The following is a 16,679-nucleotide window of genomic DNA, read 5'->3' as shown; positions in this document are numbered from 1 at the left end:
CAGGCCTTCAATGGATCATTCTGCACATCTGTCAATTAACGTAAAAGCCTGGGAATACCCCAAATTCCCAAAGAGGGCTTTCGGGATCTCCGCGCGAATGAAGAGCGTATAATTGCCTGCAGTACGAGTGGGTGATGAATGATTGGTGGCTCTTCTGAAGGGGGAGGGTTGCTCAGCTCTCCATATCCCTGTCGTGATATGCATCAAGTTAGACCAGCCTCATACTGACGGATCGCCAAGCCCACATAATCCGACATCCTGCCTGCCGTGCCACAGACACCACTGATCCTTTTCACAAAGATGGTCGAACATATGTAAACTTGGCGACAGTTTCGAATAATCCGCACACTCAACCATTCTCCTCTGTCTTTCCATCATCTATCTTTGTTGCTTCCAAAAAGACTAACAGAAATGGCTTACAAACTTGCTATCCCGACCATGTCCTTAGGACACTGTACTGCTGGCCACTCGTTGGAGACCAAGCTAGAAGCTGCCAAGTCGTATGGTTACGAAGGCGTCGAAGTCTGCTATGAGGATCTCGTCGCTGTTGCTGGTCGGCGTCAATGCGACGTCGAATTCGAGCCTCTCTGTGAATCTGATCAGATGGCGGCAGCCAGGAAGATCCGGGCCATGTGTCAAGACAGATGCATCAAGATTATATGCCTCCAGCCCTTTATGCAATATGAAGGCCTCTTGAACCGGCGTGAACACGAATCTCGGTTCGCAGAGCTGTTGACCTGGATCGAGCTCGCCCGGGCCTTGGGAACAGGCATGATCATGATGCCAGCCAGCTCTTTGCCCGAGAATGAAGTGTCTGCAGATCTTGACCTAATCGCGAGGGACCTGCAAAAGGCAGCGGATGCGGGACGTCGAGAAGAACCTCATATTCGCTTTGCTTACGAGAACCGTTGCTCAGCAACACGCATCTACAGATGGGAGTTCTCCTGGGACGTGGTCGAGAGGGTTTGCCGACCCAACTTTGGCATGTGTCTCGATACGTTTCATCTCGCCAGTCTCATCTTTGCAGACCCAGCAGTCCCGTCTGGCCTTATCCCTGGCGGAGACAAGGCCGTTGGGATGTCGATGCAGCGGCTCATCAAGCGGCTCCAATCCCACCGCGACAAAATCTTCTTGGTCCAAATGGGTGATGCCAAATTACCCAACGAGCCTATCGTGCCCGGCAGCCCAGAGTACAATCCCAAGGAACGGCCGTGGACGTATTGGTCTCAAAAGTACCGGCTTTTCTATGGTGAAACAGGCCGTGGTGCCTATCTGCCTATCCGAGAGGTTGCCGATGCCATTTTCAACGGCATAGGCTACCAAGGCTGGGTCAGTTTGGAGCTGTTCAATAGTCGTATGGAGTGTGCGGAGGTTAATGTGCCGATGGACCTTGCTCGGAGAGGAGCCATTTCTTGGCGGAAATTGGCAGACGATATGGGGTGGTGGCCTTCAGCGTCCCAAGCACAGCAGCTATAGCATCAAACACGGTTGATTAACATTTTCTGATGTATTGTGCTTCCAATTTCATCTCATATTGCTCTATGCCACACTCAATGACAGATTACATGACGTATTGACCTCGCGAAACTTGACTGTCTTGCGTTTAACAGCAGTAGATGGTGTTTTCTCACTCCACAAAGACTACATCCGTGAATTTCCGGGTATGTGACACAAAATCCTGCGATGAAGAGCTTGGCTTTCAATGCGCCTCAACTATAACCCTGATGATGAAGGCGAGTGCTCGCATGTCGAAGAATTCATTGAACAAACCGGCACTGGGTAAGACACGATGATGCATTTCAGCTTACGCGAAACTGGAATCCTTTGACTTGTTTCTCCGCTGGCAGGAACCGGCGACGACCTGAACATGCATGTATCTTGCGCAATTGGAGCAAATGACATAGCTGCACGGAACTTCTCACCAATGAAACACTGCAGTATATCGGCACTTGCAAGAAAATTGTTGATGAATGAATCCTTTGCATGGGACCTTGGCATGAAAGTGGCCGGCTGAATATATGTACTAAAATGCGTGCTGGGGGGGAATGCAACCTCGCCCAGATGCACACTGCGGCGCTAAGCCCTGTTTTGGCTGGCATCAGCTGCATGAAAACGGAACTGTGGCCTATCGCGATGCAGTAATCAGTAGGAAAAGTGTAACTATTGTGGCTGTGGTCTCGTCGAAGCCGAAGGCAAGCATCGCCTCAACATGCAAGACTGAGCTTGTTGCCTGGATAGTGATAGAACGTCGGGTAGCAAAGAAATTGTATCGGATCATACGTAAACTCTCAGTGATGGATGCGGCTGTCAAGGAGCTTCTCTTTGCATTGCAATACTGTAAAGGTCCAAGTCTGAGAGCTAGTCCTAGTCAAGTATTACACATGTGCATCAGAAAATTCAGGGTCACTCTAAGATTTTATATAAGCTGGAGGTTAAACTCTGCAAATATATAACTTATTTATATATTGAATATAACCCTAAATTGCCTTTTTACCCCTTATACTTATACTCCCTTATTATGTCTCCCACTTGGGTGAATTATATCTTTCCCTTTAGCTGTTCCTCCCTTAGTGTAACCCTATATAGGGTTATATTATATTCATGCAGAAACGACTCTGATTTTTAACGATGTTTATTCTCTCCAAGATCAAGTTTTTTAGCAAGTTCTTTTTGGGCCCGGATGAAGAAGCGGGAAACTTTTTTTTCATGCCATTCATTGAACGCCCTCGTATGGAAAGGTTCCACTTTCTGCCGTATCAGAAATTTCTTCTTTTGGAAAGAGGCCTGCATAGAAAATTCGCTTCTATTATTACTTCATCTAAGCAGGCACCGCAAGTACGCCTGCACAGTGCTCCAATAAATAGCCTATGGGCTGACGGCCTTCGCCTCCAAGACAAATGACCCGTTTTTGGATTATCAATTTTAACTCTTTCCAGATTCAACTGCCCAGTTCAGCGAGTCAACTCTTCGCAGCCGATCTTCCGAGGCTTGAGATGGGTCAACAAGAGAAGCATGATGACAAATTTCTCCTTGTCAATTTGACTGATGATCCGGATTTAGGGAGTCTCCGGCATCGCCGCCTAGTCCACTCACATGTGAGCTAGTTCATGTGGCAGCAAAGTCGGAGCAGGAAAGCAACGAGCAGCGGAAGGGCAAGACAATGTTCAAAACGAACAAGAGCGGATTTTGAAAGACATCTGGAAGAAGCTAAACCCAAAGTCTTTCGTCTAGATATCACTTCTAAACCATGAGTATCGCACTGACAAATGTTTTTGTTTAGTAGATGCAAGCAGCGCCAAGCACGGCCATGACTTCAGCTACAAGACAACCTAGCTTTGCGAACATGTTGCACGAGGGACTCTTGGATCCGTTCCAGTCCTATTCTAGTTCCTTCTACACTACTCATCCGGTGCACAATTCCATGTCTTATGGTACGTACCTTTGAAGTGTACTGCAATACCAGAACTTGAATGCTAACTTACATAGTACGTGGCCGTGCATTCAGTCATTAGGATTATGTGGCCCGGCCTCTTACCCCAAGTTAACGTGGTTTTCTAAAGCGATTGTTGAACCAATACTGTTTAGCGCCTGTATGTACGGTGCGGAAGTTCATATGCAGGGCCATAAAACAATCCTATCAGACAGCACACAACATGAAGTCAATCGTAGGGCTAATGAGACGATCCGTCGCTTGCAGCCAGCGCTAGATAGTCAACGGCATGCCACGAGTGGCCAAGTCCTTCTGACTGTCCTGACGCTGGCATTTGATTGTCGGCGCCTTTCGCAGCAAGTAAACTCTGATACTGATAGTGGCCCGCGACGACCCTTGCAAGATCTGCAGTGGCTCGCTATGTACAGTTCCTTGCCGGTTAATCAGCTGCATGTGGATGGGTTAGGAGCTCTCCTCAGCATGGGCAAAAACAGCTTGCAAGGACGCTGTCTGCCGGGACTCGCAGCGCTGCTCTCATAGTAAGTAGTTTACATCACCTCCATCTTCATGACTTTTATTTGACCGAGCGCATTGAGTTGACTGAGACCAGTTCAGACATACTCCTTGCCAGCAGACAGCTACGCAAACCCTCGCTACCCTTCGCTCCTCTTACAGAAGCGGCCGAGAATCTCGATGTCATGGACTTGCCGGAGTCAAGAAAACCTAGTTACAATGATATCGCCAAACATGCGTCTCACATTCAAGTAGATACATTGCTATAACGCGATGCTCATTTACTACCTCGCAGGGAACTCGCAATCACCAAGCTTGGCCAATTTTGCGGACGCCAGAAATCAGATACAGCACGCCCTCCTCTCGCTACCACAAGGTGATCAGCTAGACGCCACCATTGTGCCTGGCTTCACTACAATCTCAACGACTGAATACGAATTAATGCGTATCAGCCTGCTTCTCTACAGCTTCATCGTCATTTTCCCTATTCCATTTCGTTTTGGACCGTTCGTTCGGCTGCGAGTGCTGTTACGCGGCGTACTGACGAAACCGGACACGTACCGCCGACTCCCCAAAGCAGTTATTCTATGGTCCCTAACCATTGGTCGTATTATTCCAGCACATGAGGACAAGGACTGGTTTGAGAAAAAGCTCATTGAAGCTATGTCATGGACGAAAGTCAGCAGCGTTGAGGAGCTGAAAGTGATTCTCAAGTCTATCATGTGGCAAGATGACGTTCTAGATCCATTCTTGGGAAAAACTTGGCCGATTTCCGGGGCAGCAGAGTGAGAGTCGGACATCTTATGACAATTTTGGTATAAGCGGGTGGCTAGAGTAAAGATAGTCAAGACAGTAACCATACGTGAGCAAACAGTTTGGCGTTTGACAGAATACGGACCCCTAAGCAATTCAACAGATCGGTAGGGTGCTATTTCTCTCACCAAAGCGTGATACGGAATCATAATCCAAAACCCAAGCAAGGACCATTACACTCGCTTTGCGGTTTGACCGGACCCCTGCACAGTCGTTATCAACAAAAGGAGACGACACAGTGCATCAAACGCCTATTATAACTGTTTGCCAGATTAGGAAATTCTGCAAAGGATTGTGTGGCCGCTAAATCGTGCTGCCCCCACCAAAAAGACTAACGCGAGACAGAGGACGTGGCGAAATAGAACCAGATCAATACTCTCCATACTACTCCGTAGTCGTAATTCGAGGTAGACTGCGCGTGATAATAGATGTCACGGTGGAATAATCCATAGTGCGGACATGATTTACAATCAATTTGAAGTATTAGAAGTTACATGCCCGTGCTGCAGGATATTAGACCAGAGAACAGACAGAGACAACCAAATTGTCTTCCTCCTGAGCATCTCATCTTTTCACTATTTCATGATTTAGATGCCTTGAATATTTGCAGTCAGCAGTAAAAACCACCAGAAGCCTTCTCCATTTTCAATTTGGGCAAACGTTATCTATTACTCTAGTAATTTTCTCCGAATTTTCCGCCGGTAATCACAGACTTCAGGATGGTGCCTCAAGAAGCTTCTGAAGAGTCTATAACACGATCGGGCTTTCACCACGAACTCGAAGATACTAAATCCGATGCGCGCTCACTCGTCACTTTTGACGGCCCGGACGACGTGTATAATCCGCTGAATTGGCCGTTCTCGAAAAAACTCAAGAACACACTTTTATATGGTTTCACCACCATGGGATCAACTTGGGCTAGTTCAATGTATTTGACCAGCTACAAGGCGTCTGTTGCACACATGCTGATTAGCTTTCGTCAGATACTCTACGACCGTGCCGTCCATGAGCCGAACGTTTCATGTCTCTACTGAAGTGTCAATTTTAGGCTTGACTTTGTTTTTAATAGGGTTTGTTACACGACGATCCCTTTGCGAATTCCAGGTCCTTACTGACACCGAAACTGTGACACAGATTTGGTGTTGGGCCATTGATCTGGGCGCCTGTGTCGGAACTATACGGACGAAAAGTTTCAATTCTGCCGCCATTTTTTATTGCCGCATGTTTTGTTTTTGGGACTGCCACAGCAAAGGATCTCCAGACTGTCATGATCACCCGATTTTTCACGGGGCTTTTCGGCTCCGCCCCCGTCACCAACACAGGAGGCGTTATGGCTGATATGTGGCCGCCTAGAGATCGTGCTGTGGCAATGGCAGGCTACGCTTTTGCAGTAGCTGGAGGCCCCCTTGTCGCGCCAGTTGTAGGAGGCGCAATCGATCAGAGTTATCTCGGCTGGCGGTGGACTCACTACGTATATTTTCCTCCGTTTCATTCTGACCTTTGTGCATATACTGATTCATGCCGGCGACTAGATCACTGGAATGCTTATCTGTTTCATCTTCTTGGTGGATATCGTCTTCATGGATGAGACTTTCGCACCAGTTTTGCTGGTTTACAAGGCGCCTCAACTACGACTCCAATCTGGTAACTGGGCTCTACACACAACGCACGAGGAGTGGGATCCCAGTTTGGGTCAATTTGCGCAAAAATTCCTAAGCCTTCCGTTCCAAATGCTTTTCGATCCAATCGGCTTCCTATTCTCCGTATATGCCGCATTTGTTTTTGGAATTTTGTATCTGTACGCTCAAGACAAACATATCCATTTCTAGCAGCTCATTAACTATCCTGCAGCACTTTTGCGTCCTTTCCGATCGCTTTTCAAGAAGTCAGTTTTGTCATTTAGCAAGTTGAAGCCTGTCTGACAGTATATGCAGGAACGCCACTGGAACGAAGTCCAGGGGGGTCTCCCCTTCTTATCAATTATTCTGGGCACCATCATTGGCTCTGCAATCAATATCTCTAACCAGAAGTTTTACATTGCAAAACTTCAGGCTAACAACGGCGTTCCAGTTCCAGAAGCTCGACTCCCCCCCGTCATTCTTGGCGCCGTGGTTTTCGCTGCCGGTAACTTCATATTCGGGTGGACTTCTAGCAAACACATTCACTGGATTGGGTAAGTCTCCTGATTGTGCTTCCCATGATTTCTTCTGTGTATCTTTGACAACACAGACCATTCTCTGACGCATTCTTTCCATAAATAGCGAAATGATCGGTGCGGCTAGTATCGGTATCGGGTTTTTTTCCATCTTCCAAGGATCTATCAATTACATGGTGGATACATTTACCAAATATTCTGCTAGTGCCGTAGCAGCAATGACTTTTCTGCGATGCATTCTCGCGGGTATCCTCCCGCTAATTGCAGGACCAAGTGCGTATCGTCTCTTTTATGCAGCTTCACAACTCTGACTCGCCAATCACTCGACAGTGTTCCACAATCTGGGGGTCAACTGGGCGTCTAGTTTAATTGGATTTATCGCTGCCGGCATGGTTCCCATTCCTATCTTGTACGTAGCCTTGTCTTCCAAGGCCAATTTCCACTACTTAGTGTGCAATTATCTGACTTTTCAGGTTCTACTTGTATGGTGCCCGGATTCGGGCTAGAGGAAGGTGGTCAAGGCCCCCTCAACCAGAATCCGGCGCACAGAAAGGATCAGCTGGAAATGGACGAGGCGAAAGAGCAACGGTGTAAAATCTGCACAATAAGAATTCATCTCTATATCATGACAAGCTTGAGGCATGACTTGTCGATATTGAGGCGATCATAAACAACGGACTTTAGACAGCAAACGGTAACCACACAAACATTTAACGTGCTGTCTCTTCTCATTGTTTGAGGAGTTGCATTGTAGGAGACAAAGGCGATGCCTTTGTGTATGAGTTGCTACACAAACTGAGAACATAAACTAAGTAGAGGAAGCTCAATATATCTGGACTCTCATACTTGATCTATTGCCATATTTTCATATTGATTTTTCAGGACTATGTAGATGTGCCTGCGAGATGAATAAATACTGTTCACACTATTGCATATCCTTTGCTGAGGGACATATGTGCAAGGAATAATATCTTCGAATGAAGAAGCCACATCGACTGGAGCCTCAGCGTTAAATATCTTAAAAAGGCAAACTTAGCCGTGTGGAATATTCTGCAATGTCCATACTCAGGTATAAAGAAGCCAATTGGATTAAGAGATGTAGATGATATTTGAAACCGTGATATTGATTGGGAAGAAATGCACATGGCTGCGCTTATTTTGGATGATGGTCTCATTGAATTGAGAGGTGTGCCTGGATGGGCCAAATGATGGGCCTCTAGCCTACCGTCCCCTATGACAGTTTATCCGCCCGAACTGCACCAAAACTGCGCCTAAACTTAGGCTTAATAGCTAGTAAAGGCTGACAAATCGAGTCCTAACATGCTGCCTGTTTTTTTTTGTTCCTCCATGTTAGGTGGAGCGACTACCCACGACTTCATGCCGTTCCGGTCACTCAGATACGTTGTTGTTCATGGCTGAATACTACTTCCTTACTACCGGCAATTCAGTTCCCATAGCCCCTCACGGCACAGCTCGCAGCCACGCTATCAGAAATGCTCTCCAGGTTCGCGAGGCTGGGCCGCAGGGCACTAAGAAGACCTCAAATTCCCAGAGGAGCTCACAAACCATTGTCAGGCTGCAGCGAAATTTAGCAGGCAGATTCCGAGTTCAACAAACCCATAAGCAGGACAGGGTCAATGAAGCACCCGGGCAATCTGCTTCAGTTGCGGAAAAAGCCTCTGAGCCAGCGCTACGTTTATCGTCTGCGAAGGATCAACAAAACGAATGTGCACGCTGTGATGGACAACTAGTGACCAGGGCTCCATCTGTCGTTTCAACCAGCATAATGCAGGAAGTTAGAATCATCGCGACAGACGCATCTTGCTCTCTACCTGCATTTGACGTAGCAAGTAGTAGGGATTTGCTCCGATTTTGTGAGTCACCAGTTCCTTTGTTTTGCCCTGTTCTGTCTCGCTATGCTGCTTACAAAGTAGCTGTTTGATGGACTGACTTCATAAAGTTTTAAGCCAGCTCATGGTAGCACATCAACAGCAATCTTGGTTCAAGATGGCCATGGCTACGCCCGTACTAATGAACATCACTCTGGCCCTTTCCGCCACCATATGGTTGTCAACTTATCCCGATGCGCATCCACTCATCAAGAGCGAAGGTATCTTGCGAAAAGCAGTAGCCATCAAAGACGTTAATACCCTTTTGCAAGCGCCTTCTATTGGTTACGAAGCAATAGCTCTGGTTGCTAAGCTGAGCTTCATCGCAGTATGTTATCAATTGAATCGACAGGTTTTTAGGGTCGTCACTAGATGGACCCTAGTTCGCTTGTTATCAATGGGATGACTTTACAGGAGCTGATTGTCCATAGGGAGCGGAGGGGTTTTTCACCGAGGCCGAGACGCATTTTAACGCTGTTCGTAAGCTTATAGGGATCAAGGGAGGTATTGAAATGCTGAAGAATTCACCCGAAACTGTCCAAGCAGTAACTTGGTATGTACTGACCTTCAAAATCATGCATCATGCGTATTGTTGACAGTTAAATGAGAAGCGCCGATCTACAGTTGGCTGCTATACTTGGCCACCTTCCACTTCTTCCTTGGACTACTCACTTGGACCAACTTTTGAATGATGACAGACCTGCTGAGTCAAGCATGATGCTATTCAAAAAGGTCATTCAAGATCTACGACGAGTGATTCATTTTCGGATTATTGGACACCGAATTTCAGACACTGTCAAAGATTTACTGAACTACGCCGACGTTCAAATTCTCAACGCCCTGCAAATTCATACTGATACGATGGAGACAAAATTCGCCAGGAGCTTACACGCCGCTGCGCACGTCTTTTCTCACGTCCGCCTACGCAGGTGGTCAAAAAATGGACATGTTGCACGTATTCTCGTTCTTCGATTGAGACGTACGTTTGATGACATAAACCTCGACGGAGGCCACTGCAGGAACACCCTTACGGCTCTCTTATGGGCGATACTTATTGGGGCTATTGCTGGCGACGACCACCACTCGGAACTGGAACGTGACTGGTTTGTGTCACAATCTCTGCGAGTGGCGCATATCCTTGGAATATATTCCTTGATAGACGTAAAGTCGCTTCTCCAAACATTTATATGGGTTGAAGACTTTGGGAGCGATTTTTTGGAACGCTGGCTAGTGTTGCTTAAGGGGGGTTTGTGACATAGGTTTCATGAGGATATATTTCTTTTGAATACAACACATGTTAATAAGTAATAAGTTATGCATGAGATTAAACATATTTATCTTACATATATTTATTTAGAATAGTAAAATGACACCTAGTAGTTAAATATACTACCGGGCTTGTCTTGGCAGTTGACCTTTTTGGATGTTAAGTAAACATTCACCCAGATTATAAACCTAATAAGTAGCTCTTGGTTTGTCTTGGCAGTTGCCTTTCTCGAATGATAGGTAAGCGTCATATCAAATCACAAGACAAATGAATGCTTCAAATTACAAAGCTGACATATAGGGCAATTATACGGTACGTTTTTCAATAAGTATGTTCTAACTAAAATAAATATAAACTATCAAATATTGTAGTAGTAGCATTAAGTCAATCGTTTGTCAATGCAATTACAAACAAGGTAGCCGTTATAATCCTCATTGCTCTTGCAACCAGACACATACGACCATATCCATTGGAAAATACGGGATCCCGTCTGCTCTCCCAGAGTCAAGCCAATGAGAGGCAGATTAGTAGTTGAGTGGGTGACCATCAGCGAACACCGGCTGTTGTATGTTTTTTTTTTTTTGCTTTTTGCTCTTTTTATCTTTTTGTTCTTTGAGCCTGTTCTGGGGCCTCTGTCTTGAATGAGCAAGGTCATTTGTTGAAGAGGTGGTTGTGCAGATGGCTTGCCGTCCACTCTTCAAGCTCCATAATGCTGTGTGAGGCCATGCGGTGCTCCCAACTCGATCGAAACCCTGACCTTGTCAAAGGCCAAAGCTGCAAAATTTTCCAACATGCCAATGCAATGAATCGAGTATGAAAGTGTCATTATTGTCGATCTCATGCTCAATTGAAGTGCGGACACAAGTTGTATTGCTGCAAGAGCTGAGCCGGACCATCGGCGGACTCAATAAAACCGGTCAACTTCCATCAACAGTACTAGCGGCTGTTGAAAGAGGAAACGCGCTTCAGCGGATTGCGGGGAAGCTTTGCTAGCTGAATGCTCTTTTTCACGCCTGAAGTCGTGGGGATATATGCGTTGGCGTTCAGTGGCTCACGCTATTAAGGCTTTTCCAAAACCTAAGAATAGAGGGAGGTTGATTGCTCCGACTTCCACAAGCAGCATGATATAAGAGACTGCGGTGATCCATTGAGAAGTTCAAGTGGCAAACCCAACCAAAAGACTTTCATAGCATCGCAAGATGAGCGATTCAACTCCAACCCGCCGCCCCTTCCACGGCTCGTGCCACTGCGGCTCCGTCAAGTACATCGTCTTCCTGACGCTCCCCCACAAACCGCCCTCCAATGCCAACGATGACCGCATGACCCCTGCCGCCGACTCGTCCCGCTCCGAGCAAGAGTTCTACCGCTGCAACTGCACGGCGTGCCACAAGGCCGGCCACTTCCACATGCGCACGAACTGGGCCCCGGAGGACTTTCTGCTGCTCTCGCCGCTGGATCCCTTGGCCGAGCTCGGAGACTACACGTGCTACTCCGGAACTATCCACTGGCTGTTCTGCAAGCGGTGCGGCGGGCGGTGCTTCCTCTTTGCCGGCAAGGGGGAGACGGCCGAGGTAGACTTGGACGAGATGGGTATCAGGGACGGAGATGGCGGCAAGATGGGCAAGAGAACCGTCTGGCGGCCCAAGGCGGAGGGCTGGAGCGAGGACAGCGGGAGCGAGGACGGCGAGTCGAGGTGTTATCTGAGTGTCAATGGCTATACCGTCGATGCGGCGCAGGAGGGATTTGAGCTGGGCGAGTTCACGGCCAACAAATGGGTCGCGTACGTGGACTGCCTGGAGCTGCATGGGCCGGAGCAGGAGCCGCGATATGATAAGCCTTTCGAAGGCGGCGCATTCTGAAGAATTGTTGTGTTTTGCTTCAAGCGTGCGCTGGCTTCATTCAAGAGCTGTTCATGAAAAGCATAAAAAGTTGGCATGTCAGCTATGGCGTAGTTCATCTATCTAGAAATTGTAGATATGACAACTCGGCGAGTCATCTCTAGCTCATGTTGAGGAGTAATATACGGATGAGTTGATGTTTCTCATTAGTAATGGGCAACACTTTGAATAGGTCGTGGCTTCAACGTGCTGGGCATGGAAAAGACAAAAGAGCGAGCGATGCATCCTGAATGATAGAAAGGTGTATGTACAATTTCTGGATGGTCGAATTTGACTCTGGAAAGGCAGTGTCAGCACAATCAAGAGTCTCGATGCTGAAAGAAATTAGAGGGAAGAGATGGTTCATATCTGTACGGCTTTTGTCGACTGTTGGATAGAAGCAAAGTGTCTGTCATGCAGTGTGACCTAACCTCTGTAGGCTTCTAGCGAGTGCTTAGCGGCGCAGCACCTGCTATGGACGCTGTAAGGCAGACACGGATCTACTGTACACCCGTTTACACACGTGTATGCAGTCTTCACATCGCATCTCCTTCAACCCATGTCATAACTTATTCCATACAAAAGGCCGGTTGATCGCTCTGCTTTGATCAATTTCTCTTTATATACTTTTTACCTCTCAATACAGTCCCGACATGTCTCAATGGAGAGTCACGGCCGAGCATCCTCTCAGAGAAGTCGAGGGGCTTGACCACGAGCGATGTGCTGCTCTGCACAACCTCATCGTTGAGAAAGGATGGACTGCAAGCGGCCGCAGCCTCAACGATCTCGATCGCCGGTCGTGGTGGGAGTGCTATGGAGGAGACGCGCAGCTCTCACCACACGCCGCGAAATTGAGCCCTTCGGTGGTTGCGTTCCTCAAGGCGGCGTGGCATGGCTACGGGATGGCGGCCCAGCCTCAGCACGCATTCTTCAGATACCTCGCCGGACTCTGCTCGCCGGATTATCTTTGGCAGAACACAAACTACGGCGACGACGAAGACGACTCAAACAAGGAGCGCTACGTGACGCTCTACATGGCCAATTGGGCCCTGGGCGCCAGTCATCCGCTGGGCCTCGTGCTTGATCAGCAGACATTCACGGCAATACAGCACATATCTATCCATGACACAAGCGTCACGATGAATGGGCGGCAAGTTTGGTTACCGCTCGAGCTCGTCCTGGAAGGCTTCCTTGACATGATGGACCAAGGCAAAGCACTTGCGGTGGACTCGTTCTATGATGGAGAGCAGGAGAGAATCGAGCCTTGGATTATGCCGTCCTTTACGGCCTGTGACTTGGACGAAGCTCTTGAGGCCTTCAACCGACTGATACGCGCGATTGAAACTCGTCTGCCTAGAGCTCCCGATAATGAACCGCACCGACTTCGAGATGCCGTAAATTCGAGCGCACTCTCCGCAAACAGCTTCGCAGGCCAGTTCTCGGCGCGGGCTCCGGAAACTCGGTTCAGTTACATGGCACCTGGCCTTCGCATAGCCCACCAGCAACCATTCGCTTCAGTTGATGTTGAGCAAGGTCATATCAGGCCTGTACTGCTGTTCGAGAGCAGCCAAGAGGCTCATCAAGATACGGAACAAACGCCATGGGGAGAACAAGTCGCCATATCGCCCTTCTCGCCGTCCTTGCGGCATATTACAAACTACCCTGCCGGCCTCTATCTGACAGAGACGGATCCACACGGCGCACATCCATTTGAAGACGGCTGCAAGCTCATCCTGCCTTACGCTATCGGAGGTAATGGCTGGGCTCGGACTAGCGACGGTGCGCTATTTGGAGAGAATACGCACGCTCAGGGGCCAACTGCTAGCCCAATGCCACGCAGCACTGAACTATACCAATTGGGCTTCAATCACTTCATCGAGATGCACGATGTGCAATTGAAGCATGTGCTGTCTCGTTGGGCAGACATGGTGGAGCAGGGAAAGTGGACAGTCGACGCTGATGGCGTTGCTGGTGGAATAGAGAAATGGAGGGAGGCTGATACTGAAGCTCATTGGCAAGACTACCAATTACCAATGACTTGGTGATTTTTTTTCATTCATTTACTATCTAGCCAACCTGCTACTCATTCATTCAATACCCTTTTCAGCTCACTCCGTAGTAGATACTTCTACGAAGACGAACAAGAGTCAGAATAGGCGGTTTGACAGTTCGCCTTTGCACAATAGTCCGAAGACTTTCCACAATAACCACCTGTGCTACAGCAGCCTCCAAACTCAGAGCCGGCACAGGTATAGTTGCCCGCCTGAACTGAGCTGCAGAGTCCCATGGGACTGACAGCGTTACCTGTCGTGCTGCAAGCACCAGAATAACAGTTGCCAACACCGCAGTATGCTGAACTTGAGCCGCAGTAGCCGCTGACTGAGCAGCATGATCCGAACTGGGTGCCTGTACATGTCTTGTTTCCGGCAAAGAGGGGGCCACAGCTCCCATCTGTCGAAGGGCCACCAAGATCAGGATCACACTTGCCAGAGTAGCAGTTTCCTGGCCCACAGTATTCTGGAAATAGAATGTGTTGTCAGCGCAAGATCATGATATGAGACGTAGTCATAGTTTGGGATAGCAACGCACCAGAAGTACTTCCACAATATCCAGCGGTCGAGCAGCATCTATAAGTCACATCATCAGCTTTATCCACGACATATCATCGTGCTATGATACTCACGGGCCAAAGCTTGGATTATCACAAGTCGTGCCTCCATTCGCCGGGCCACAGGTGCCATCCGTCGTCACACCAGTCGACACGCCGCTGCATGCTCCAGACACGCAGTTTCCAGCGCTGCAGTAATCTGCCGACGAGCCGCAGTATCCAGCGGTCGAGCAGCATTTCCCAAAGTTTGTGCCTGTGCAAGTGGCATGATTCCAGGCCGGCCCGCAAGTGCCGTCCGTTGACAGCGGCGCAGCCGTGACGGGGGCCACGCAGACGGCATAGTTGAGCCAGAGGTTGGTGCATCCACTGTTGATCTCGGGGTTCAACGTCTGGAACGTTGTAAAATTTATACCGAAGCGCAGCGAAATCTCCTCGCATGTATCGCCCGCCACGACGTTGTAAAACAAACCGCAGCTGTCAACCGTGCCAGACTGGGTGGGAATGCTGGGAGACGCCGTGGTGTAGTATGAGCCAGCAGCAGTAGGAGCGTAAATGACTCCGGTAGGAACGAATTGGCCGTCCGGAGGGCTGGAGCAGACCCGCTGTCCAGGTGCGAGGCGCTGGCAGTCTCCTACGATGTTGGGATTCCAGCTGAGGAACATGAGCGTCGTGACGTTGTTTGTCGAGTTGGAATACTGCAAGGCAAGCTGGTCGCAGGACTGCCCGTCCCAGATGATCTCTCCATCACACGCAAGTGGAAGGCAGATGGGCGAATCAAACTCACAAAAGGGATCGTTTGTGGCAGCCATCAGATCACCGGTCGTCACATTGTACTGCTGGGCTAGCTCTTGACAGTAGATGTTTGAGGCAGTGGGGGGCTTGATAAGCTGCCCTGCACAGGTTGTCGTTGCTGCACCGCTTGAAGTGGTGGGGGTGCCTGATGCTGAGGTCGATGTGACCAGTGCATTGGATATGAAGAGAGTGGAGGAAGAGGTGGTGACCGGAAGACTGGTCGAGCAGTTCTTTTGGATCAGGTTGTATTGATCGAGGAGATAGGCTGATGAGTCACCTTCTTGGATGAATGGGTCTAGGAGTCGTTGTCGCCACATCTTGATGAAGCACTCGTTGCATAGCTGTCTGTGTGTTAGTTGCAAGTATGTAACATCAACGCGGTAGCTGAAGTTGGCCACATGATACTCGACTTACCAGATCATTTGGATACAGATTTGTCACAGCCATCATGTCTGCAGTCACCTGAGTGGTGTCAAACGTCGCATTGCTGCATTCTGGGGGATTGTCCGAAGAGTCGTCGTTCCAACAGTACATTGGATCATATCTGCTTGAAAAGAGTCAGTGATTTTCTTTGGAGCCTTAGAGTTCGCTTTGCTTGCCTGATGACATCGCTTCCTTGCCAATCCTGCGATTCAAAGAAGCACCAGTTCGATTTGCTATTGCAGATTACCAGAAGTCAGAACAAAGTACTGGTTTATAAGTGGTGAGGGAAATTTACCTGTCCTGCAAACAAGCAATGTCATAGCCATTCTGAAATACAACGGGCAATGTCTTGGCCTGCATTACACTGCCCAAGAAGTTGAGAGTCTCTGAAGCACAGCTTGATTGGACTGAGGAAAGCCAAGAGTTTAATGAATTCGAGCAGCTTGGTGTGCAGAGTGCTGTTATGTTGTCCATGAACCAATCTTTGAGTATTTGAAGCATTTATTGTCAGCTTATACATACACGAAACAAATCAGAGAACAGGAGCTTACAATCTCTGTCAACTCCCTCGGCTGCTCTGGACATGTTGTTCTCATCGCAGTCGATCGTCGCATTACTAGAGTAGCATATACTTTGTTAGTATAACCTCAAAGACTTTGATGGCAGACTCTCTATTATAGCAGCCATTTGTTGGTTCTTACAGAGCCTTGGTACATTGTGATGTAATATCATGTATTTCCATAAGCTGATCCGGCGTGTATGTGTCAAAGATCTGGAACTGGGCACTGGAGAATGACGCCAGTGCACCGAGTGCAACAAGAGGTTTCCTAGAGAGCATCGTGTAACTCTAATTGACGAAGGAGTATAATTAAGAGAACAAACGGATGAATGAAGTCAATCCATCTGCCCATA

At 48.3% G+C, this 16,679-nt stretch overlaps 7 protein-coding genes across 7 annotated transcripts; 6 read left to right on the top strand and 1 right to left on the bottom strand.

The window, feature by feature from the left end:
• Positions 1–411: 411 nt before the first annotated feature.
• On the top strand, positions 412–1,476 carry TGAM01_v205758 (quinate-4; the record flags this gene model as incomplete). Its single annotated transcript, XM_018800956.1, has 1 exon — positions 412–1,476. The coding sequence occupies one exon, from the start codon at positions 412–414 to the stop codon at positions 1,474–1,476; it is 1,065 nt and encodes a 354-aa protein (XP_018665788.1).
• A 2,740-nt stretch (positions 1,477–4,216) lies between these two features.
• Positions 4,217–4,732, top strand: TGAM01_v205757 (hypothetical protein; the record flags this gene model as incomplete). Its single annotated transcript, XM_018800957.1, has 1 exon — positions 4,217–4,732. The coding sequence occupies one exon, from the start codon at positions 4,217–4,219 to the stop codon at positions 4,730–4,732; it is 516 nt and encodes a 171-aa protein (XP_018665789.1).
• A 743-nt stretch (positions 4,733–5,475) lies between these two features.
• Positions 5,476–7,505, top strand: TGAM01_v205756 (hypothetical protein; the record flags this gene model as incomplete). The annotated part of the gene is made up of 8 exons (XM_024549707.1): positions 5,476–5,684; positions 5,891–6,227; positions 6,289–6,554; positions 6,608–6,641; positions 6,691–6,929; positions 7,018–7,184; positions 7,242–7,320; positions 7,385–7,505. The coding sequence occupies 8 exons, from the start codon at positions 5,476–5,478 to the stop codon at positions 7,503–7,505; spliced, it is 1,452 nt and encodes a 483-aa protein (XP_024405565.1).
• Positions 7,506–8,322: 817 nt separating this feature from the next.
• Positions 8,323–10,054, top strand: TGAM01_v205755 (hypothetical protein; the record flags this gene model as incomplete). Its single annotated transcript, XM_024549706.1, has 4 exons — positions 8,323–8,785; positions 8,872–9,128; positions 9,232–9,353; positions 9,412–10,054. 4 exons carry the CDS (start codon positions 8,323–8,325, stop codon positions 10,052–10,054), a joined length of 1,485 nt encoding a protein of 494 aa, XP_024405564.1.
• Positions 10,055–11,266: 1,212 nt separating this feature from the next.
• On the top strand, positions 11,267–11,926 carry TGAM01_v205754 (hypothetical protein; the record flags this gene model as incomplete). Its single annotated transcript, XM_018800960.1, has 1 exon — positions 11,267–11,926. The coding sequence occupies one exon, from the start codon at positions 11,267–11,269 to the stop codon at positions 11,924–11,926; it is 660 nt and encodes a 219-aa protein (XP_018665792.1).
• A 671-nt stretch (positions 11,927–12,597) lies between these two features.
• On the top strand, positions 12,598–13,989 carry TGAM01_v205753 (hypothetical protein; the record flags this gene model as incomplete). Its single annotated transcript, XM_018800961.1, has 1 exon — positions 12,598–13,989. The coding sequence occupies one exon, from the start codon at positions 12,598–12,600 to the stop codon at positions 13,987–13,989; it is 1,392 nt and encodes a 463-aa protein (XP_018665793.1).
• An 83-nt stretch (positions 13,990–14,072) lies between these two features.
• On the bottom strand, positions 14,073–16,605 carry TGAM01_v205752 (LysM domain-containing protein; the record flags this gene model as incomplete). Its single annotated transcript, XM_024549705.1, has 7 exons — positions 14,073–14,461; positions 14,534–14,571; positions 14,628–15,685; positions 15,759–15,888; positions 16,063–16,249; positions 16,319–16,383; positions 16,469–16,605. 7 exons carry the CDS (start codon positions 16,603–16,605, stop codon positions 14,073–14,075), a joined length of 2,004 nt encoding a protein of 667 aa, XP_024405563.1.
• Between the last annotated feature and the right edge of the window lie 74 nt (positions 16,606–16,679).

This window comes from Trichoderma gamsii (genome assembly GCF_001481775.2).
Source record: "Trichoderma gamsii strain T6085 chromosome Unknown Scaffold_18.2, whole genome shotgun sequence".
Lineage (NCBI taxonomy): Eukaryota > Fungi > Ascomycota > Sordariomycetes > Hypocreales > Hypocreaceae > Trichoderma > Trichoderma gamsii.
Note: the sequence above shows the minus strand (reverse complement) of the source record. Positions and strands in the feature narration are given on the sequence as shown.